The sequence below is a fragment of the Polistes dominula genome, unplaced genomic scaffold (genome assembly GCF_049000335.1).
Source record: "Polistes dominula isolate Pdom_NZ unplaced genomic scaffold, Pdom_raw_medaka contig_168, whole genome shotgun sequence".
NCBI lineage: Eukaryota > Metazoa > Arthropoda > Insecta > Hymenoptera > Vespidae > Polistes > Polistes dominula.
This window is the reverse complement of record NW_028301024.1, coordinates 813,305-837,360: the sequence shown is the minus strand read 5'-3', so window position 1 is coordinate 837,360 and position 24,056 is coordinate 813,305. Positions and strand designations below refer to the sequence as shown.

Genomic DNA, 24,056 nt, shown 5'->3' with positions numbered 1-24,056 from the left:
AAAGGGCACCGGTATGACACGGTATGAATCGGTAATAACACATATCTTTATCATTTAAAACGCTTAGTAGCCAGGAGTAGGGACTACGAGGCAACGCGCAAAGAGGAAACCGAGAATAGGAAAAACTGTACAGCTATATTCCGTCTCATTCTCTCGCTGGCTCAATTCGTCGACGAACAATCTACAATTAAAAAAATTTAAAAAATTTATCTTTCGCATGAAAAGAATACAATGGAGAGATCTCACCTTTTGTCCACTTCGTTTACGTTCCCTCTCACCTCTCGCACGCTTCACTTATAGCGATCACAACCATAAGGTTGAGGTGTAGAATTCGCTTACGTTCAAAAGTTGGGGTGTTCCCTTGTTGTTACTGGTGAATTCTTATAATCCTTTGTTGTTCCTTATGAATCCTTAAGTCCTTTGTTCCTTGTGGCCTTCTAGGGTCCTTAGGTGCTGAAGATGTATCGTCGTAGGCGTCTAATGATAAAATAGGAAGAGTGTCTCTTTGAACTGTCCCAGCATGGTGCATGTGGTTGAGATGCGAGAGGTGGGGATACTCGTAACGAGTATCGATCTAGAATCGTAAAGTAGAATCGTCGTAGTGGTTAATGATTGTGCCCTCGATTGACGACCAGGTTGCCCTTTTGTTTGGAGTGGCAGATGTGTTTATAAGGCCCTTTTTGGCCTCTGGTGCAATAATTGTTATGGTCTAGATTTCTCGATTAAGAGTCCTCTGGCAATTTCGTATATGCTATGATGTGGAGAATAAAGGGTTAGGTTTAGGTGTAAAATAAAACACGTGATTGAGCCAAACCAAGATGCAATGCTTTATTGGCTCGTCAGGGAAAAGCCTTGTGGTATAAAAACCCTGGATGATATTAGATTATAATAATGAAAATCCACCACGTGGCGTTATCATGCGGGAAATTACCGTTAACGTCAAATGAATATAATGGAAAGATCTCACCTCTCGTAACGACTTAAACTCCCTCGACTTAACTACCTCAACTTAAAATCTTCGACTTAGCTCCTTGTTCTCTCGTTTCGACTTAGATGTATATTCACAGGTGTCCAGCAAAAGAATAGAAAAAATGTCCTTTTGTACTGGCCCAGCGGGGCGTATGCGCTAGGGGTGTGAGAAGTGGGGATGCGAGAGGGGGGGGGTGACTATAGGAGCGCTTCGATAGTCGCTGGTAGTTGTTTGATACTCGCAATGAGTATCGATCTAGAATCCTAATCGATAGAATCGGACGCGCACGATTTGAATACCGCTAGTTACCGTACGATCATTTCGGATCGTACAATAATTGTAAATACTCCTTGGACTATTACTGCCAAAATGGTGTTGTAGCTGTTCAATGAGTTTCAGCAAAGACAATTATTTGGTGGGTATATCTATTAAGTCTGGTTCCGCCACCATCTGGTTCTGGACAGCAGGGAGTCTTCAATAGAGAGTCAAAAAAGATCGTCCTGTATGTTTGGCTTGACCTCCAACGAGTCGTTTAATAAAAATATGTCATTGAATTTGACTAAAGCCTCAAACACTGGCTTTAACTTCATCATTTAATTGTTTTCATTAAAAATCGTATGTTGTAGTATGTAGTAATTGATCGACGATTTTGGCTTATCATCTATTATTAACCTCAAATGTCCTTAGATTTCGTGCTCTTTTATAAATTTGGCATACTTCCTTCCTAATTCTGGTTGTTTACATAATTTGCACTCTAAATTAACAAATCGATTTAATATAGCGGTCTTATTGTCATTAAGTTTCTGAAATTTTTCGTTTATAATTGAAAGGCGCACGACGAAGCGTCCATCACTATTCTCTTCATTACCTTATGGTGTGTATGTAAGCGTTGTCTTATTCTTCTTTTTATATTGCGTGAGCAGTAATCCTGGTCAGTTCCTAATAAATGATTTTCCGCTAGTATTTCACTCATCGATGATTCTGTTAATGCCCCTATTATTGATACTTTTGTTAATGAACTTATCACTGATCTTCCTGTTAATGCTCCGACCAATCTTGTTAATTGAGGCTTGCTACTGATTTTCGGCAATGTGTATTCCCAACTCCTTTTGCAATTATAAGCTTGATATTAACAAGAGTTAGCCAATTGTCACTGATTTACTGATAAGTCTTCTTGATTATCAACAATACTTGATTATAACAATTAGCTGCTCGAGATATATCTACAATCTGGTTCGAAAGACCATAAAAATATACATGTTCGTATGGTTATAAAAAGATTTTTAATTTTCGTACTATGCACTCACTCGTGCACACGCTTTTATAACTACCTGATTATACGATTTTACTTTTCCAAGCTTCCACATTATAAAAGCGGAAGGAGGTTATATGGAAAAAGATACGAGATCGATTACTAATAATTAACAATATATTCTGTGTGTTACAATGTTATTCGATTTATACAAGGCTTAGCGTAGTGCACAGCTTCTTTTACGAGTTTTAACTGTGCCTTTCTTAACCTTTCATACTACGCTACTCTTTTCTTTTATTCTTTTGACCCATTGGGTACATTTGACGAGTGAGACTCGTCATCTAAATTTAAGAAGTTTATATAAATATATAAAATATATAAATACATAATATTTCTATTTTGTTTCATTTATATTTTGTAATTGAAATTTTGTTGTAAAAATATTATATATTAATAAAAATATAAATATATTTATAATACCAATATAAATATATTCCAAATAAAATGTATTGCTTTTACCTATTAATCCATATAGCAACAAATTAAATTCGTTATATAAGCATAAAATTTTTAAATAATTCAGTACTCAAGGGGTTAATTAACTTGTCCTACGATATTCCTTCGAAATATCTTCTCTACAATATTTCCTATGCACTTGAAATATAACGCGTGGGACCAAGTATCCCAGATTAAACAAAACGAAGGTTCGATATTTAGCTCATAAATATTTGACAAGGACTCTGACCACTTTTGTACGTGATAGGTCTATTTTTCCATCTGCATTAGTTCTGTATTATTTGGTAATAATCTGTATTAGTTAGTACACTAATGAAGGCCATGTATTCTTTGGAATATCTTATAACTTATTTCTTTCGTAATTCTCGATACAACAGGGTGGACAGAAGATATGTTATTGAGTAGATATTTGTCAACAAATTTTCTTAAATCAATTCCATTTAAGTAATTTTTTGTGTTGTTTCATGTCACGTGATTGGCAATGAAGTTGCTTCCTATTACAAATTTGGTAGAAGAGTCAAGACGTTTAAATTTTTGAGAATGTTGTGATTTATTTTTTATTATTAATGGTTTATTAATAATTTAATTATTAATAATGGATTGTTTAAACACGTTAAACGCCACGCTGGAACCGATGCAAAACTTTCCGTTCAGGCCTCGTCAGCAGACTTTTCGTTCGTGAAAAGAACATCTAATATTTGTCCTGTCTCATTGTTATTTTATTTCATTTCAATTATATTTATATTAAATATAATAATTATATATTAAATAATTAACTATGTATTACAACACGAACGAAAAATCTGCAGGCAATGCCTGAACCGACAGTCTTGCACCGGTCTTGGCGTGACGCTTAACGTGTTAAGATCTTAATTGCGATGTATTCAATGTCAAATGTGGTATAAGGAAAGTATTCTATAAAAATATTATTGTGTACAGGGATAACACTCTTTCTCTTTTGAATATTGTTCTGTTGTATTGTTCTGAGTATTGTTTTGAATATTGTTTCCCCAAGCTTTTGAGATAGCTTGATAATAGTCTTTAGGTCAGAAAGGGAATTATAGTAGACAGGAATTGGAAGAAAAAGGCGAGGATAAGCACGGGTATTGGGTTGGTTTGTAAAAGAAACTTTTTATGCGCATGTTCTTAAGGAAGATGACAATATTTGTTCTTTAGTTGTGGCTGAAGAAGTCGGTTGCGGATTAGAGGATAAAGAACTGGTGGGGTAATGAATTTCTTAGTGGGATTAAATTTAAAATTAGAATTTTAGTTGTTAGATTTTTTGTTCAAATAATCTATTAATATAGAGCATTTAAAAAAATTAGCTGGGTGATTATCATTACAGTTTGCACATGTTGTTGGAGTGTCTGAACGTTTCTTATACGCCTGTGAATCATGAAACATAATATACCTAACATACTTATATACATCTTATTATAGTTTGCAGATATATCCGAAGGCTTGGCAGCGAAAGTATTGGATATAGGTTTGGTTGGATTGAATTTCTTCCAGTAAGTTTTAGTATAAATGTGGACTGGAATTTGCCTGAGTTGCAAAAAAGTGATTTTTGCTTGGCATGTGATTTTATATATTGGATACAAGGAATAAAGGTCTTTTTGGATTTTTTGACAAAAAAAGGGGATTTAAATTAAGTTTTTTAAGTTCTTGAATGATTTCAGCTTTATAGATTTGTGGTAATCATTTGAATACCACAGCTAATAATCTTGTCTTGTTCAGTTATATAATTATAAATTTGTATATATGTCAGCTTATAAACAATATTTTTAATTTATAGTTAGTAAAACTTTCCAAGTATTCAAACTGGATTTTTGTTTTGTCGCTAAGATATTTGAATAATGTTTCCTTTGTAGCTCTTTCTTAACCGTTTAAGTGCTGAAGAATTTTCTTACACATATCCTAAAAGTGCGGAATGAAATGCGTAGTAATTTAAAAAAAAAAAAATAAAAATAATTATAATTAACACTAATTATCATGTAACAAGAGTAATTTTGACCAACAAAAATATTTTTTATTCTCACTTATTACAAGAATATTTTGCTGCACAAATTCCATGAATTCCTTTTGTACATATAGCGCAAATTAAGTTGGATCGTTTAATTCCACATTACCATTTTTAATACTGCATACATCACACTGTCGCAAGTTTTGTCCAGACGATTTTTCTAAAGAACACTTTTTACTTATTGGTAGTCTTCCTGTGGCATTTCTGTTTGCTAATCATTCCTCCTCTATCCCAGTGAACACAAGACCTTCATATGATGTCATACGTACGTCATAAAGTCATCTTCAATTTTTTTCGTACACATGACGGAACCCAGTGAACACAAGACCTTAAAATGATGTCATACGTATATCATAAAGTCATCTTCAAATTTTTGAAGTGAAAAGTGACTTTATTTATAAACTCAATATTAAGTCATATGTTCTGACATAAAAATGACGTATTAATTCAATCATATTCTTACAGCAAAAAACGAAAGGTTGAATTTTTTTTTTAAACTTTGTATTTTGAGACTATAAATTAAGTATGTAATATTGTAAAATTGTTTAATTGCATTAATTTAATTTAAAAAAAAATTAATTAAAATTTTTTTTTCAATTAAATAAAAAAAATAGGAAACTAACTCAACTTATTCTGGGACTGGCGGAGATAATCGCACATTTAGACAAAATTTTTTTTCTAGAAAGTAAAAAAAAATGAAAAATGGCGAACTTCGAGAAAATAACGGTTTTTCTCAAAAAATACGAAAATTTCATGGATTTTATAATTTTGAAATTTTTTTGTATTTTTTTCTGAAAAGTACATTTAAAAACGAATATTAAAAAAAAACGTTCCAATAGGTTGAATTTTAAAGAAGTTATAGCAATTTCAAAGAAAAGAGCCATTTTTTTCAAAAATTAAAAATTTTTTTTGGGTTTGGTAAAAAAATTTGAAATAATTCTGAAAATTGTTTTTCATAGGGTAGCATAGGATAAAAAACTTTCAGCCAAATCGAAAGGGGTCGGGGTCAAAAGTGACTGATTTGACGTGGAATGCCTCATATATATATATGGGCATTATATGATGGGCATAATATATATATATATATATCATCAAACTTTCATGTGTACTGATTTTTGTCTCTGAATATCTTTTGAACGCTTAATTTGATCGCATAAACATAAGACACCATTTTTATAGAGCAGTTAATTTCCTACAAAAATTTGTGTTACGCATCTTATAATAGTCATTTATTGTCGAGTTATAAAATTCATAAACAAAAATGAAATTTGTCTAAAAATCATCAAATTTAAATCTTCAATATCATTCAAATAGTGAGGTTTACGGAAAAAATATAAGTTATCTTTTTTGTAGAGCATTAAATTTCCTACAAAATTCTTTCAGAACATTTTTCTGTACAATCAAATTATGACGAGGTATGAATTTTATTCTACTGAACTGAGAAAAAAATAAAAAACTGCGATGCGGAGGATTTTCCTATTAAAATTAAGAGCTCATATTTAGTGAGAATTTTTATAAGGTGTCTAGCAACCCATTATTCCGTGGCACTTGTAAAAAAAAAATAATTGATTTTTTTGACCCACCCTAATATATATATATATATATATATATATATATATTGGGGCATTCCACGTTAAATCGGTCACTTTTGACCTCGACTTCTTTCGATTTAGCTAAAAGTTTTTTATCTTATGCTACCCTATGAAAAACAATTTTAAGAATTTTTTCAAATTTAGTCAAATAAGTCACCATTCCGTCATGTCTACGAAAAAATTTGAAGATCACTGTATGACATACGTATGACATCATTTTAATGTCTTGTGTTCACTGGGTAGTCTTCAATCCGTATTATCTGCTGTCTTCGTAGCGATATTATAAGGTTTAGTTGATTTTCTGAAACTTAGCTTGCTGTATATTATTTAGAGCGAACAAGAAACTGGCCAGTATAAATTGGTTGATATATCAACACTAAATTTGAATATAATTAACGACTGACACCGCGCGTAATTAAGATAAATTTTTTCTATTGAACACTCAGGACGGAGAATTCAATACGAGTTGATTATATAAGTGTACGCCATGTAGCTGAGGGAAAACTAATGAACGTCTAAATTATGGGAAAGTAGGGTGTGGAGAGTGCACTCACATCTCAGCGTCTTCTCATGAACGTGTAAAAATGCTGCATACTCGTCGTTCAGCAAGTTGGTGTAGTCTGAGCAATACACTGATGGTCGTTGGGAACCCTTAAGTTCTATTTGAACAAACTCTTACCAGCACATACGATCGTGAACTCCAGACCATCTACTCTGGAGTTATATTCTTTCGCTTTTTCGTCGAAGAACGAAACCTAGCGATTAAAACGGATCACAAACCCTTGGTGTTTGCGTTTAATTAGCGAAGCAATAAATCAACGCCACACCAATAACGCCAACTGGATTTTATTGGTTAATTCATGACAAAAATCGTATAAGTATGTGGCGAAGAGAGCATCCTACCTGACGATCTCTTGAAAGGGAACACAATTGAAGTCAGCAACGAAGGCATCGTTCGTGAACAGGGGACAGATAATGGGCTGAGACAACTATTGGATTAAAACAATTTTTTGAACCTGAAAAAACATCACGTTAACAATCATAGAAGCAACTATTTTCTGCGACGTTTCTTCGGAGAAAATTCGATCTTACATCCCGAAGATGCTGAGAAAATCATCTTTGATATGATTCACGGTATGTTTCATCAAAGTGACAAAGTGACGAAGAAGCTTTTGTAACGAAGGTTCATTTGGCCGTCAATGAACAGGGATTATCATGATACATCCTAATCATGATCAACTTATGCATGCTTTGGTTAAAGGCTACTTCGATCTCAGACAAAACCACGGACATTGTCATAGAAGCGTTCATCACGACGTGGATCTCAAGATATGGTGCATCGTTTACAGTAACTATGAATTGGGGCTCACAGTTCGAGTCTTCACTTTTCCAGGCTCTACTTTTCTCTAATTTCATTAGTTGCGACGGAATAAGAACAACGGCATACCACCCGACCTCGAACAGCATGGTGGAACGTTGATATCGAGATCCTGTGTCAGGACAGCAACGAATGGATCGACCAGATGCCGATCGTCTTATTGGGTCTACGAACAAGTATCAAGAAGGACATACATATGTACTATGGCTACCGAATTGGTATTCGGTACATCTCTCCGTATCCCGGAAGAATTTTTGATCGACTCTTTTAGCACCGATCTGCAGCGGATATACATCGAGAGACTTCGACGACACATGCGTGAAATCTGACTTCTTCCAATTTCGCATCACAGTAAGAGAAGACCGTTTATGTTTACGGATCTATACACATCGTAACATGTCCTGATAAAAGTCATCGGAGGTAAATGATCGCTCGATCAACCTTTCGAAAGACCGTACAAGGTTCTTGAGAGATTTTCGAACACTGTATTCAAAATAAAAATCAACGACGAACCTGTAACAATTACGACTCAGCTTTTGAAGTCCGCATATTTCAAGAACACAGCAATACAGCGCACGGGCAACACAGCAGTTTATGTTGATGTGCCGATGCAGAACGATACCTCTATATAACATTCTTCGCAAACTATTGTACATATAGAGATCTTAAGTGTTGAAGAAATGGATCGTGTTGCCGTAGAAATAGATGTTTATGAATAATTGTGAGAGTTGGGAAGTAATCGATTATTCTTACCCATTATTCTACGATGAGTTGACTTTTATTTAAACTTTTAACTTATTTTTTGTACAAAATATTGTAGATGTTTCATTCAATACTTTCAATATAGTATTATTAAGTGGAAAATTGAAAGAACATATTCTCGAAAAGAATATGAGCGCGTGCGCGCGAGTATGTGTGGGTGTGTGCGTACGTGTGCGTGTGTGTGTGAGAGAGAGAGAAACGGATCTTACGGATTATATTTATTAAAAGTGTCGGAGGAACGAACAGTTGAGTAGAATTTGATTTATCGTTTAATAGATAGGATAATAGATAAGAAGGTGTACTCGAACGACTGATCACTCTCTCGCGTTGGAGTTATCGAAGGTACCAAAGTGATGGTACCTTGTTGATGCTGAAGCGTGGCCCTACCACCTTTTCTTTCCTAGTCTTAAAGTTCGACTCCCATGAGAGTCATTCAACCCATTAGTTATCTTAGCCTCTCATCAAACATACCTTTGCATACGTAATGCGAGTTCATAATGCTTAATCACGTCTCGTAATAACCCCTATAATGTATTTTAGTACATTTAATACTAAAGTACAGTTTATTTTCTTTTAATATTTAATGCAAATTTGTATTTCCTCTGGTCGATACAATCTTATATTATATATTTGTAGGGGAGTTTTAAGTATCGAAGAGTAACACGGATAAGTAGGTAAGTGACGAAGGACTAAAGGGAAAAGGACTCGATAGTCGAAATAAAGAAATACGATGTGTGGTCTGTTTTCTGTAAGTTGCGTAAGTTGTGTGCGTGCAAGCTGTGTGAGCCTAAAAGTTCTCACGCGATATCGTGATTTGTTTATTAGACCGAGCTTTCGAGAGTGATTAGCGAGTGAATAGCGAGTGAATAGTGAATGAGCAGCGAGTGAGTAGCAAATTGCGGCAGGATTGCGGATATTCGCGGGTTGCGTACGTCTTTGTGATTTCAGAATGAGTGTGAGAGATTGTGAATCGCTATTATAGTGTAATTGTAACAAACAGTAACTTGTGGAAATAAAGAATATCTTTTATATCTCAAGTAGTGTCGGCAACACGGAGAGATTAGATATCTTTAGCCGGATACAAAACGATTGATTTCCCTACATATTTAATCTAATAATCGTAATCTAATGATGAGGAAGATAAAAGGTGAAATTAAGATGAAATAAAACACGTGGTTGAGCCAAGAAAAAGTGTGAATACTTTATTGACTTGTCAGGGAAAAAGCCTTGCGGCATAAAATACCCTGTGTTTCTTGTTTATGATAATCAAGGCATCCAATCAAAGATTGGACGCGGGAATCGCCCTTCGCTCGCTTTGCTTGTATATCGATATACAAGCGGTGCTCTTCCTTTTGGGAGGATACTCCCCTTTGGGAGGTCGTGCTTGATACATAGATGATCCTCATCTCTCTATAACTTGATTGTATAAGGATACAATGAGTTAAACTCGCCTCTCGTATTACTTAGCAGTCCAGATAGTACTATGCACTTCCCTTACTGCTTCTCTTGTCGATTCACTCGTCTGCAATGATGACCGTTGGGTATATTATCATTTTCTTTTTCTGTTGTACCTTTTTCTTTCGTCGCTAAAGGTGTATCGTCGTAGACGTCTAGCGAAATAATAGCACGAGTGTTCTTTCTAAAGGGCCCAGCATGGCGTCGTGTCGTGTCGAGTGGTGGGAGTATATATTCTCAATGGGACTCGATACGATTAGGTGCGTACTTTTAATATAATTTCATAGTTTACGATAGCTTCCGATTGTATAATCTACCGGAAAGTCTCGTTCCTTTTTGGAATAAAGTACAATAATACATTTTTCATACTTTGTATAAACTTTATTGAATAATAAAATTGCAATCATTATTTTTAACTTCTTACCAAAGCGATGGCAATTTTTATATCCCATTTTTAAAAAATGTCTTATCCCTAAAGGCGAAAAATTGAACCAATGTTTGTCTAAACGGACAGAATTTTACGGTAGACCTAATACATATTCTATTTCACAAAAAATTTTAATATACCGTAATACAACTGTACTTAAGAGGGTATTCTGGTATAGAGGCATGAATCTTTGGTACTTTTTCAAGTGCAATCACAAAAAGACGAATAATATTTTCACTATTTATAATGTTACAAGATATTTATTAATATTTCAAGAATGCATGAAAAAAAAATTGTGAAAAAAATTCAAAATTGAAAAAGATATAGGCTGATGAAGTGGGGGTCCCAAAAAAATGGTGCGCGACGGTTGTCACGATTGCAGCTCTCCTAGTAATCTTCAATACAAAAGTAATACAGATTATTAATTTAAAATAATGCCGCTATTGTTCGAACTAAAAGAGTTGAAAAAAATTTTTTTCTCACTAAATTACAGCTGTCTGAAAAAAAGATATATTATTTTTATCACTTTTTTTACATTTTCGAATTTTTTAAAAATAGTAGAAATTGAAAATCGTTGTAAGAGTTTAGTTAGTACGATATAGAATCGCATAGAGAAGACTCTCACCAGATTTCAAGTAAATCGGTTTAGTAGAACTTGAGATATCCTGAAAACGGTAAAAAAAATAACAGTTTCGAGAAAAACGCGTTCAAAGTTTGGAGTAATAAGGGTAGAATATAGGATGTCGCGTCACTAAAACAGCTATATTCCTGAAACTAATTTTAATTTTGAAAAATCCTCTTAAGGACATATTGTAAAAAAGTTAAGCTTTGAAAATATGAAAAAAATATAATCGATTTTTTCAAATTTCTAGACCAGAATACCCCCTTAAATTATATAAAACATAATTAATTAACAAATGTCGAAGTAAAAGTTCATTTATATAATTTTAAACTTCAAATTCTTTTTTAACAAAATTAAAAATTTTTTAATCATGTATTTCCTGTTTTTCTCGAAACTAGATCTTCAAATTTGCCCACAAACTATAGATTCACTTTTTATCTACAAGAGTTACATAGCTACTTTATTATGATGCATACACATATATACATATATATTATACATACATTATCTATATATGATCTAACCTCATTATCTCGAAGTTTTCTTTTTGGTGAACATAATTTTAAATTATATTCCGTTTACTTTCGCTGTATTATTTTTTATATTATATATCATATAGGATTATAGGATCATATCTGTAATATATATTCAAAACTTTTCAGTGCAAGTCTAAGTTGATAAAACTGCGAGGAGGAGTTGTAACTCCTGAGAATTTTTGCTTTTTAACGACTTATTAGTTAATTCTTAAATGCTGTCAAACTTTTAAAAATGTTTAAATTTTTCATAACATTTCTTGAATAATTTATTATGTTTAATTGTCTTAATCAATTAATAATTTTGTATTGAATATTTTTTCCATAAATTTGCATACTATTGCATAGTATGCAATATATAAAAACGCATATATATATATATATATATAAAGTATGGATCAAAAATATATATTTGTTGTTATTTACTTTTATTGAAATACAGAACACATTTTCTAATGCATCGAGAACTCAGAATTTTTTAATGTTCATTTTTCGGTATTTCTCTCATTTCAGTTTTTTTAAAATTTCATTATTTATTAAATATTCCGAACTGAAAAGTTTTAGTTAGTAATTATAAAGTAAATCTCATTTTTCCACACATGAACTTTTTATGTAGTTTTTTGCTACAGAAAGTACTATTTTTTCAATCTTTAAGATTTAATATTGCAAAAAACTGTTTTATCAATATTTTGCAAAAACGTCATTTATGATATAAAAATAAATTAATAAAAGTTATGTATATAAAAAAGTAATATTCATTCATAAAATATTAATTTAAGTTCCGAGGTTTCCAAATTTTCTAATCAACATAAATTAAAGTAAAAGAATGATGGAAATAGGATAAAATACAATTTTTTGATAAGAACTAGAATAAAAAATTGGGATAAAAACATAAGAAGTCAGAAAATGAAGGCCATTTTTTTATTTGTTTAAAATATTTTTCTTATTATTTTAAAAAAGTAATTTTTGTTTTAAGGTCATTAATATTACCAAGATCGATTCGACTGTTTCTAGTCAATATTTTTGTAGTATTTAGTATCTCGGTTTTTGTGTATAAATGTATGAATTGTGATGAATATGTGCATGAATAAATTTTTGATATTTGTCTAATATGTCAATTATACATTTATTGTTAAGAAATTTTTATTAAGGTTTTACTGTTGACTTTGATTTTTATTGAGTTTTGTTTTATTATAAATTTTTTTAGATTGTTTTTATTCACAGATAGCAATATTGTTTATAACATGTACAGAAGACTGGTTGTAGATAAAATTATGTATTAGATAATAAGATGATAAGATTGATGTATGATATGATAATAAGATAAGTAATGCAACAACAATTTTTTAAATTATTTCGATCTTACAAAGATTAATATGTAAATTTAAAAATTATTAAAATATTTAGATATTTTACAAAAAATTAACATTCTATTGTTTTTGTCTTTATTGTGTTCTGAATGTTATAAGGTTCTTGTTGTGTTTATACTGTCGCTAAATTAAAGTGAAGTCTAAAGTATGCTATCGATTTAGAAAAAGGATTGTTTTTAATAACATGGAGGCTTATAAAGAGCTACCTGAGGTTTTTTTTACCGAAGACGTATCTCAGTAGCGACCTGGACAACAAAAAATCGTCTAAATCAGGGATGGCAAACCCAAAGAAAAGATGAAAGAAAATCTTATTTTGTCCGAAAATTAAAGTTTAGAATAGAAAAATCGACGCGTGAGTCAGTTAAGAGACTGCATGGGTTAGTATCTAATCTGTGAGTCATAGATTTGGTCTAGATCTCTGAACTGCATTCCAAGTATGGGCCATAAAGCCAAGGGAAGAGAGTATTCCTTGGTGATAGAATAGTCTGAGTCAATCATGTCATCATACTTTCTCGAAGTATGGAACATTCTGATATTTATACTGATGCAGCGAAGCGATGCACACTCACTACCAAGAGAGTATTTTTTCCTCTTCCGTAGCCCCTTTTTGGAGAAAACACTATTTTCCTCTCCAAGGGGACGAGGAGCCATCCGAGGTATATAAGAAACTATTTAGTTTGACCATGGAGACCAAATAGCGGAAAAATGTATTATTGAACGAAATATAATTTGCAACAAAGTATAAATAGATAGAGAGAATCAGAGTAATGTAAGAAGTTAATCTTTCAGTTTGTTAATAAATGAAAATTATTTTGTTCTTACAATTATTGTCATTTAAATATTCAATGAGATTATTTGATCAGAATAGTTATCATTTCTACTTTGCTTTATATAATTTCTGAACATACACATTTACCTTTAGAAAAGATCAACATATACATTTAATATATATTTTAATTTTCAGTAAAATTAAAATATAAAGATTATTAAAATATTTTAGTTTTAAACGAACCGACGGTCGAAATAAAGAAAGAAGGTGCGTGGTCTGTTTTTATTTTACCAAACAAGTAAAAAGATATGCTTTTCTATTTAAAAATGTTTCTATTTTATTGAAAAATTAATATTAAATTATTTGTTTCGCAAATATTGTAATTAACAATTACGAAATATATAGAATACAATAATTGTATTGTCTGCAATATTTTACAAAGAAATGAAATGTTTATCAGATACATCAGAGAAAAAAAATTAAACAACTTTGTAGAATATTTTTCTTATAAATATCCAAAGACATGTTTTTTAATTATAATGTTTGCGTATTTAGGAAATTTATACTAATTTTTCAATAAAATAGAAAAGTTTTTAAATAGAAGAAACATGACACGTGACAAAAACAAGTAAAACCTTATTTACTTTATATTTCCAATAAAAATACAATAATATAACTTGTTTTACCAATATAGAAAAAATATAGAAAAAAATTATAGAAAATAAATTTTTTATATATAAAAAATGTTTAATATTATAAAATAAAAGAACAAAAATAGAAATAGATTTTAAAGTCGTTGTAATTCAAAACCCGATGAAACGAAAAAGATACTACCACAATTGTTCCCTTCTTTAACAGCATCTACAGTTATTAGTTGCAATACAAATAGAAATACTTGTGTATGCTAATCCATGACAAAGATATCTCACATTCACAGAAAGTGTGAAAAGTGTAAGAGAAAAAAATTCATACCTGAGTTTAAAAAAAATATATATTATATTTACTTGGATTAGGACGGCGTATCTTTCTGTCGACAAATATTCTACAATTTTCATCTCTATCTACAGCTATCGCATTCAGCATTCCATCTTGATGAATAGAATTTTGAAAATATTAGTTTTTGTCAGCTACCTATACCCCAAGGTCGGTTCCTTATCAGGAGAAAAGAATTATAAAAAACAGGGAAGGTCTGTTGAAATTCGATCTACATTTATTATCTTTATTATCGATGCGATAATATTCATGCCTATAGTTTTTTTTTACAACGTGTCATATCTTTTCTATTTAAAAATATTTCTATTTTATTGAAAAATTAGTATTAAATTCTTTATTTCGCAAATATTATAATAAATATTATAATATATAATTATTAAATATTATAATATTTTTTAGATTTTTCGTTGCTCAGATCTTTATTTAGACGAGAGTATTTAGAAAGATAAGTTTGTGGTCCAAAGAATAAGGACGAGATATGTTATAAATAATAAGGGTCTCGAAGTGTGGTAGGCTACAGAGTTGAAAAAACATTTCAAGAGAGTATCTTTATTAGATCTTTCATTGCATTTTACCAGAACCTTCGTTCAGTATAGCAGTATTTTCCATATGTTTTTCGTAACGTCTTTATTTCATCTATCCTAAAATGTTTGTTATACAGCGCAAAAATGTAGATGAAATTAAGAATTCAAAAACCATCGTAACCTATAAAATTTTTTACCTGAGTTTCACAAAAGGGATATTCTATATTTACTTAGTTTACGACGCATTATATTTTCCTCGATAAATATCCTATGATTTTGGTGTCTATTTATAACTATTGCTTTCAGCATTCCGTTTTTATTGCTTGAATTGGAGAAAGTGCACTTTTTATCAGCTATTCCACCCAGAGACCATACTGGTGACCTTTATTATATATAGTAATAATATTATAATAAATAAATCCTACAATTATCTTACTCTTGAAACTGTCCATTCGTTTCATTCTCTCGAAACTTAGATTTTTGAAGGTTTCACTTCTAACACGTGTGATATGCACACATGATTTTTTTTCTTTTCGAATAACGTAGATTAAGTATCCTTTAAATTTTTTATTTGCATCTTTATTTTAATAAATTTATTTACTACCTTAAATTGTCTTATCATTTAAAAATTTTCGACCAGCTTTTATCTAAAAAAAATAACAGAACATATTAAACCGAATTTAAGCAATATACGAGAAAAATTTTATCTTCAACGATAAATATTAGTGTAATTTTATAATTACTTTTATGTTTTAAACAAAAAATTATTTTATATTAATTTATAATTTATATAGAAGATAAATATTTTGTATTAAAAAATGAATATAAAATATAATAATTATTACATAATTATAGCCACAAATTGTAGGTAAAATTACAAATAATTTAATCAACTTATTGTCAGTCAATCTTTTAGCATTCAAATTTTTTTATTAGTAACAGGTTTAATCCAATATAAGCGTGGTATTTTACACAAACTTTATACTGCAAGCTATTTTTGATTATTTTGCGAAATACATTTTACAGTATTAAACATGATATAATTTTTAATATATTTGCCAAAATTTACTGAAATTATTTATTTATCCTTTCTATTATTTATGATTTGAAGTTAATATCATAAGATTAATAGTAATTTCAACAAAACTAAAGAATATAATTTTATAGTTTTGCAATAGTGTCATTTCTTACAAACGAAAAATTTATTATTTTAATTAGTTATATGTAAATATAATATTTTATTTGCTAATAATAATGTGAAATAATGAGTGATATCAATTAAAAAAAGAAGGAAAAGATAAAATATATTAAGATATCAAAAAATGTACCTATTTTGAAAAATATAATTTAAAATATAAATGAAAATAAATTTAATTAAGTAAATACTCAATTTTATAACGAATATAAATACGTAATAATAATTGCAATAAGTTGAAGTAACAAATTGTCTTAACCTTCAGAAAATGTGTACAGTTAATAAAGATGGAATTTTATACTGCCCATATACATATAATTATTAGAAAAAATACTATGCAGTATCTGTGGTACGTACATATATAATATGTTAACGAGTACTATGTAATAAGTATTGTCAGCATATGTGATGAGTTATACCTGAGCTGGGAAGACCATGACGATAAATTTGCATATGTGCTATCTGATGATTAGGCCTCAGAAATTGCTTCCTCTTGACATTATCATTGCCTCTGGTAGGAAAGCTTTCTCTTGCTTTACCAACGTACAGTAAAGTGAGTGGGGAAGAGAGGATAGAGAAAGAAGAGAGAGAGAGAGAGATGTACATAAAGCACGTTGACGCTTTCTCTCGCGGATCGTCCTCATCCTCTTCTCTCATTCTCTTCATTCTGCGATGCCCATAGACGCGTCTACATGAGAGTACCACCTAATGTCATTAACGTCGAGTTCTTCTGTTGATCTAACACGCAAAAGGACGAATGAGCTGAATAAAGACCGCTTGTTGAAGATTAATGTAACTCCAGAAAATCGACGACGTAGATAGATCTAATAATTAGTGTGTGCGTGTATGTCTGTGTTGTATACGTGCAAAGAATTACAAGAAAGATACAACTTAATGATTCCTATAAAGAGATATGGGTAATTCTTAGATAACTGTGATTTTTTATGTCCAGTACTTTATTTATCACTCAACATATGTTTTTTTATCAAAAAATTATAAAATTCATAAATTTGATAGTATTCTACCGTCGACAATGACTATTGAAGCATAAGTAGTCATGGATTATAAATAACTTACAGAAATACACCCAAAATGTCAGTATCATGGCATGTACGTTTCTCGTTTTTCAAACTAAATATATAAATTTCTATAAAGATTTGTTTAATAATGTAAAGTTTAGCTTTTATAACTAAAATCTAATGTATATTCCATCAAATTATGCTGCAATTATACCAAAATATTAATTAGCAGAAAGGAATAATTGTCATTGATTTATGTGGGTGTCCTGGAATTTTATTCAATTTTTAAATTTAAAATATTTGTTGCCTAAACGCCATATTCCATTCAGTTTCGTTCGCTCTCTTGGGTGGGATTTTAAGAAAGGACTATTTGTGTATAGTTTACAGCTGTATGATTATTTTTTGCCACGACATTTTAACAGAAATAATTTGTTTTGTTTTGAAAAAGCTAAGTCATAAAATTACATGTCAGTATCATGATATTGAAAATTACACATAATAATACAATATTTAGATTACCTATTCAGAATATATATTTAATTTTACGTGTACAATTGAAATTGTTTGGAAAATCATTTTAATTATGTGCAAAAAATAAAGTTAGGTTAATTATAAATTCAAATGTCAGTACTGTGGATGTCAGTACCATGGTAAAAATAACAAATAATTTTCAAATTCATATTTCCTTAATGTTTTAATTTATTATTATCTTCAGTTGTTCTAGTTTTATGAAAAATGACTCTAATACTCCGGACAAGATTTAAAAATATATCTGGGCTCCAAAACTTGTTTAATAATAAACCGTTTACAAAAAGTAAAAAATGTGTATTGATACAGAAGAAAAAAATGACTAAAGTTCAACAAAATGAAAAATTAAGAAAAAAAGAAAAGCAGAAAGGCTACGACCTAATACTATAGTATTCAACTCATTAAGTTGTCTCGATTGTCAACCTGGGATAATATGTGAACATTTGTCGATGGGACAAATAAACTACAGTGATAATCGCTTGTCATTACCTTCTGTAAAAACACGGAAAGTATTAAAAAGATCTCAGAAAGACCCCGTAGTCAGTGGTGAAATCAAAAAACCAAAAGTTATTCCAAATGTAACTCTTCGACGAAGTTTAAGAAATAAGGAATGATTCACTAAGTATTTTGATAAAAAATTCTATTATAGACTAATATTTAATTATATAAAAATTGTATTATTGTTTTTACATTTATAATTGTGCCCATAATTATGAAAGTGGTCTAAATCAAAATTTAAAAAAAGGAGTTTACTAGTTATTATGCATCACATTATTTTAAACTAAATAAATTCAATGTAATTTTCACGATATTGTCAAAAATGAGATGAATTAGATAATGTTTGTTTTTTCAATATTACATAGAATTCATATAATGTTCACATATAAATCTTTAAATATTTCGAAACAAGAGATACATGATTTAGACCACTTTCATAATTATGGGCACAATTGTCGAAAATTTTATTATTAACTCATTTTAAACTTAGTTATATTCAAAGATTACTATAAAAATTATATCATTCATAATTATATACTATCATTAATAAATTTTAAAAATTGGTAAAATCAAGAAAGAAAATATCAAAAAAGTCTGTATATCATTATAAAAGTATTATAATTTATCATTCGTCTTATTATTTTAAGATTTTAAAAAGATTTAGGTAAGTACTTTGAATATTTCATTTATTTGTCAGTACCGTAGCATTGAAATTTTCAATTTTTGTCCTAGTTTTTTGTCTATTGAAGTTGTAGTAGAACTACATTACAGGCTTAATTCTGAGCATAATTAGGAAATAATAGTACCCAAAACATAAGTTATAAAGCATTTTTAATTTTTAAAAATTTTGAGTTGTAAAAATCACAGTTATCTGAGAATCATCCATATAGCCTTAGTAAATTGAACTTATAATAATATTTAATACAAAAAATTATCTTTTTATTCCATTTTGTTTTAAATGCACGTTACTATTTAATTAGTTTATATTAATTTATTTAATTTAATTTACCACGCTATATAACAATCGTGGAAGTATTCAGTTTTCTCATTAAATTTTGTAAGTTATATTATGGTAATTATTACGTTTCACTTTTCTATATATTATTGTTATTATTATTATTATTATTATTATTATTATTATTATTATTATTTGTTATTATTATTATTATTATTATTATTATTATTATTATTATTATTATTACCATTATAGCAGGATGCAGATATAGAGATAGAATAAATGGTATACATATATTCATGATATGAAGAGAGAATAAACTCTAACAATACAGATAAGCAAAATGAAAGATAATCACGTGTTTGTTAGTGACCTTTGTTTAAAAAGGAAAGATAACTTAAGTTACCCGTTAGACATATGTATATTAACTTTTCATCTAAGAACTAAAATCAAAAACTCATTTTTGAACAATAATTTACTTATTAACGGTTACATGTTAAAACATTAAAATACTTTTACATAATTACATTGCATTCTAGTTACATCTGAATCCAATTTTTTAATTATTTTTGCTTTATGTTATTAATTTAAAAGGAGGAATAATATTTATTTCCTTAAATCAATTTCTGGAAAAAATAGCATGCATTGTAGGACGCATTAATCCTAATTTACACAGATAAAAAGCAAATATTTAATAAGTTTGTGGTATTCTTAAATGTTCTGGGTCGCTTTTATGTTACATTTAAGGAATTAACGTATTTTCCTTGATTGAAAAGCTCAACTAACCCACTGAGCCTCCGTCGTATTAGATTTGAGTTTGCTTATAAAATTTACTTTTAAAAAGTTAGTAAAAATAGAAGAAAACTTTAGTAAATCTAACTTTAACTACAACATATGTATATTTAATCGTTATTTGTGTGTATATAAGTTTATAACTAGATGACATTTGATTTCATCGATACATAGTAAGTAATATTGAAATAGTTTTACCTGCGTAAGACGCCAGCGCCTGGAAGCTTTTGCTATCGGATCCGTGACTTGAGTGCAGGCTGCACCGAAAAGCATTACCTTGTGTGGTCCGCTATGCATCATATCAAAAAATGCTTTCACACCAACGGCAGCGTTACACTGAAAAGAGAAAGAAATAAACGATAAGAAGAAAGTATATATATACATATATATAAGTGTAGGAGAGTTTTAAGTGTAGCAGAGGTAGACAAAAGCTAATATTCAGTCCTTTCTGTAGATCTCATTTTATTTGAGAAAGAGAAATCTATCCAGATTAAAAGAAAAGATTAGGTGGGCCATAAAACCATAAACGAACCTTGAGGGTTATTAGGATATTGGTGTAATAAAAAACCATGTGTGCAGTGTAGGGACCCTTTGAAGAATTTCCGATATGCGATGCCATAAAAAGGTGTAACATTCCGATGTGCTAGATTATGTTTCTGTATGCATAGTTCCCACTACCGAAAACCATAGGCTGTACCTGTCGGTGGACTATGGGGTGGATCCTTATGCTATTGGTCAGTAAGATTTGTAAGCTTCTTCCCTCTCAAAAAGGGGTGTAGGTGATTTCTGATATAAAAGACATGGAAAGGAATAAGAGAGCAGAGTCTCGGGGGTAGAAGTAAAGGAGTCTCGGTGCTAGATGAAAGGAGTCTCAGTCGTAGAAGTAATGTAGTCTCAGTCGTAGAAGTAGAACAGTAGCAGTCGTAGCCTTAGTTAGATATCAGTTGTAACAGTCGCAGTTGTATCAGTTGTAACAGTCGTAAGAATTCAGTCGCTCATCTAAGTTGTAACCGTAAGATTGTGAAACTAATATTGTACCTTTTCTAATACCTGTTTTAAATAAATCTTATTAGTAGGATTAAACTGGGTGTATGTTCACCTCGCACCTCTCACCCTAAATAAATTATACCTACATAAGTATAAAACATATTACTAACATATATATATATATGTTAGTACTATGTTTTATACTTCAGTTAAATCATGAAAATCCTAGTACTTACCCCAAATAACTAGGCATTTTTGGGAGAGCATATAAAATAAATTTATTATAGACTAAAACTAATAGTTTTTAGGAAATACGGAGATTTTGTATGAATTTATAAAAAGCGAGTATAGAGCTTAAGTCGATAGAACAACACAACTAACAGAAAATCCATTTTTAAAATATAAAAAAAGATAAGAACGGATCTATAAGTATTCATTGTTTGAATTTATTTTATTTTCGTTGTCATAGTTTTGGAAGAAAACCCAATTTAATTCCTTAAATCAATATCTATCATGAGATTAGATAACCTTCACTATGAAGGCCTTCAAACAAAAAACACAGTGCAATAGTGAAGTATAGGAGGGTATTGTAACATATTTGATAAATGTTTTTTTTTTATTTTCTTCTATATATATTTTCTTATTCTATTGGGATTTTCTATTTCTATTGGGATCAAATTTCTATTTCATATATTTTTTAATAAATTTATATACTACATAGTGAAAATATGTAATTTTTCTTTCTTTCATATTTAAATAGGTCAGTATAGTTATTTTAGAGTTTTGCCGATAATTTTACGAGTTAACGAATTCCGTAAAATAACAGCAACAAATAGATATATTCATTCGTGGCCTATTATCATTTTTCTGCAATCGTATTTAGTAGAAATAAAAAGAAATAAAAAGAAATAAAAAGAAATAAATATAACAAAGACAAGGGAAATAAAAGGCGGGGTCGGCTTGACCTCTAGCATTGTAAGGTTAGCTGAGAAGCGTGAATAGGGCTCGTAAGGTCTATTGCTTTTCGTGCAGACTCTGTCGTGCTCTGTTAAATTCGTGCTGTTTTATTTTTATGGAAGAAATATCGCTAGCGCCATCTTAACCTTGACAGTTAAATATTTATTGCACTTTTTTCTCCATATCTTTTTAAGAACTGTAAATTTAAATGTGAATAGTGTTTATTTGTTTTCACCACTCCGGGCGGAAAGTGTCAACTTTTCATCCGCTATGCAAAACGAAGTTGTCGCTTTCTGCCTACGTCGAGCAGAAAAAAGTATACACACTATGAGCAATAAATAAGAAAGCCTCAGAGCACATGTTTATTGACCTCGGCTTCGCCTCGGACAACAATTACATGTGCTCTGAGACATTTCTTATTTTACCGCCCTAGGTACGTAATATACTAATACTTTATCTAATCGTATTAAATGTTTTACAATTTGATATTCTGAGATAAATCACCATCGGGGAAACGAAGTATTGGAAGACCTCGAAAGCTCTGGAGCGACAGTCTGACTATATGAAGCGAGTCGCGATGAAGAACAGGCATTATGCCTACTTGGAAGAAAGAAGAAGAAGAACAATTTGATATGTATTACGTTGAGATGTGAAGTGTACAGTAACCTATGTGCTATCTCTTTTTTCCAAAATCTTGAACCCTTCTTAACGTTCTAACACAAAAAATAACTCAAAAATTTCAATTCGTTAAGGATGTAAATGTTAGATATATGGTACAAGAAGTCAAGGTTTTAAATTCCATGGGTTGCTCGGTGACGGACAATTTGTATTAAGATTTTTTCTACGGCAATCAAACACTCAAACCATTGTGTTAGCTAGACACTAATAAACTTAAAAAAAATTAGAAAACATAAATTTATCATAAACATTCATAAGAATTAATAACCATGGGTTTCAAAACAGTTATAGTACGTCAAACTTCCCGTAAAAACATGTACTAATCAAAAATGTAATACCAAATCATTATTTATAATTTCATCTACGTTTATCTTAAAAATCAACTTTCCCTCATGTAAGAAACTACGATGGTAGAGCTGTCACTGATCAAACAATTAACACGATATAAAATCTTAAACACCATCTTTGTTATTCTTAGAGAAAGGATTTTTCCTATCTTCGAAGTACTGGTAATGAACAATCGTACTTGTAAAGACCTTAGACTTTATCTATTACTTTATGTAATTAGAAATGAATACAAAATAAGCTACATAATAAATAAATAATCCAAAAAAACATATTTTAAAACATTAAAATTTTTAACCATAAAAATGTTGTTTTTTTTAAATAAAAATAATCTTTGATTTTGACTCTGCTATTATGTGTCTTAATAAAATAATATTAAATGTCTAATAAGTGAACATAAAAGCCCCAAAATACAGACTTTTAAGAACATTTAATTATTTTTTATCCAAAATGTTTGCCATTTCTAATCCATAATTTTTTTTTTTAAAGAATAATATCAAATACTTAATAAACGACCCTCAAAACCTTCTAATACTAATTTTAAAAAAAAATTGAACTATTGGATTGTTCGGAAAATAATTTCGTTTTTTTTGTGAAAATGAAGACAATTTTCGTTTTGAGGTTAAGCCTTTCAAGTGGGCATAAACAGTTAAATTTGATAAATTTAAACTCTCAACGATCTCACGTGTTGTTATTCGCCAGTTTGCATCAACTAATGCCTTTATTGTGTTTTTATCTCTGTCAGGAAAAAACGAAATTACTTTCTGAAAAAAACTTTGAAAACAAAATAATATTAATAAATTTAAATAGCTGATGGTATCGTGTATGAAATAGTCAAAGTCTAGTCAAAGTCATCTAGTTATTTTTGTGTGAGTATTTTATTTTTTTACAAAATACCTACTTGCGAAAAATGATT

At 30.0% G+C, this 24,056-nt stretch overlaps 1 protein-coding gene across 6 annotated transcripts in view; it reads right to left on the bottom strand.

The window, feature by feature from the left end:
* Nucleotides 1-24,056, bottom strand: part of GABA-B-R2 (gamma-aminobutyric acid type B receptor subunit 2) — a 579,685-nt gene that overhangs the window by 148,577 nt on the left and 407,052 nt on the right. For all 6 annotated transcript variants that reach the window (XM_089174269.1, XM_089174272.1, XM_089174271.1 and 3 more), the window contains one exon: nucleotides 20,372-20,509. In XM_089174269.1, the coding sequence (XP_089030395.1) occupies nucleotides 20,372-20,509 (138 nt within the window). The remainder of the gene's footprint in view (nucleotides 1-20,371; nucleotides 20,510-24,056) is intronic.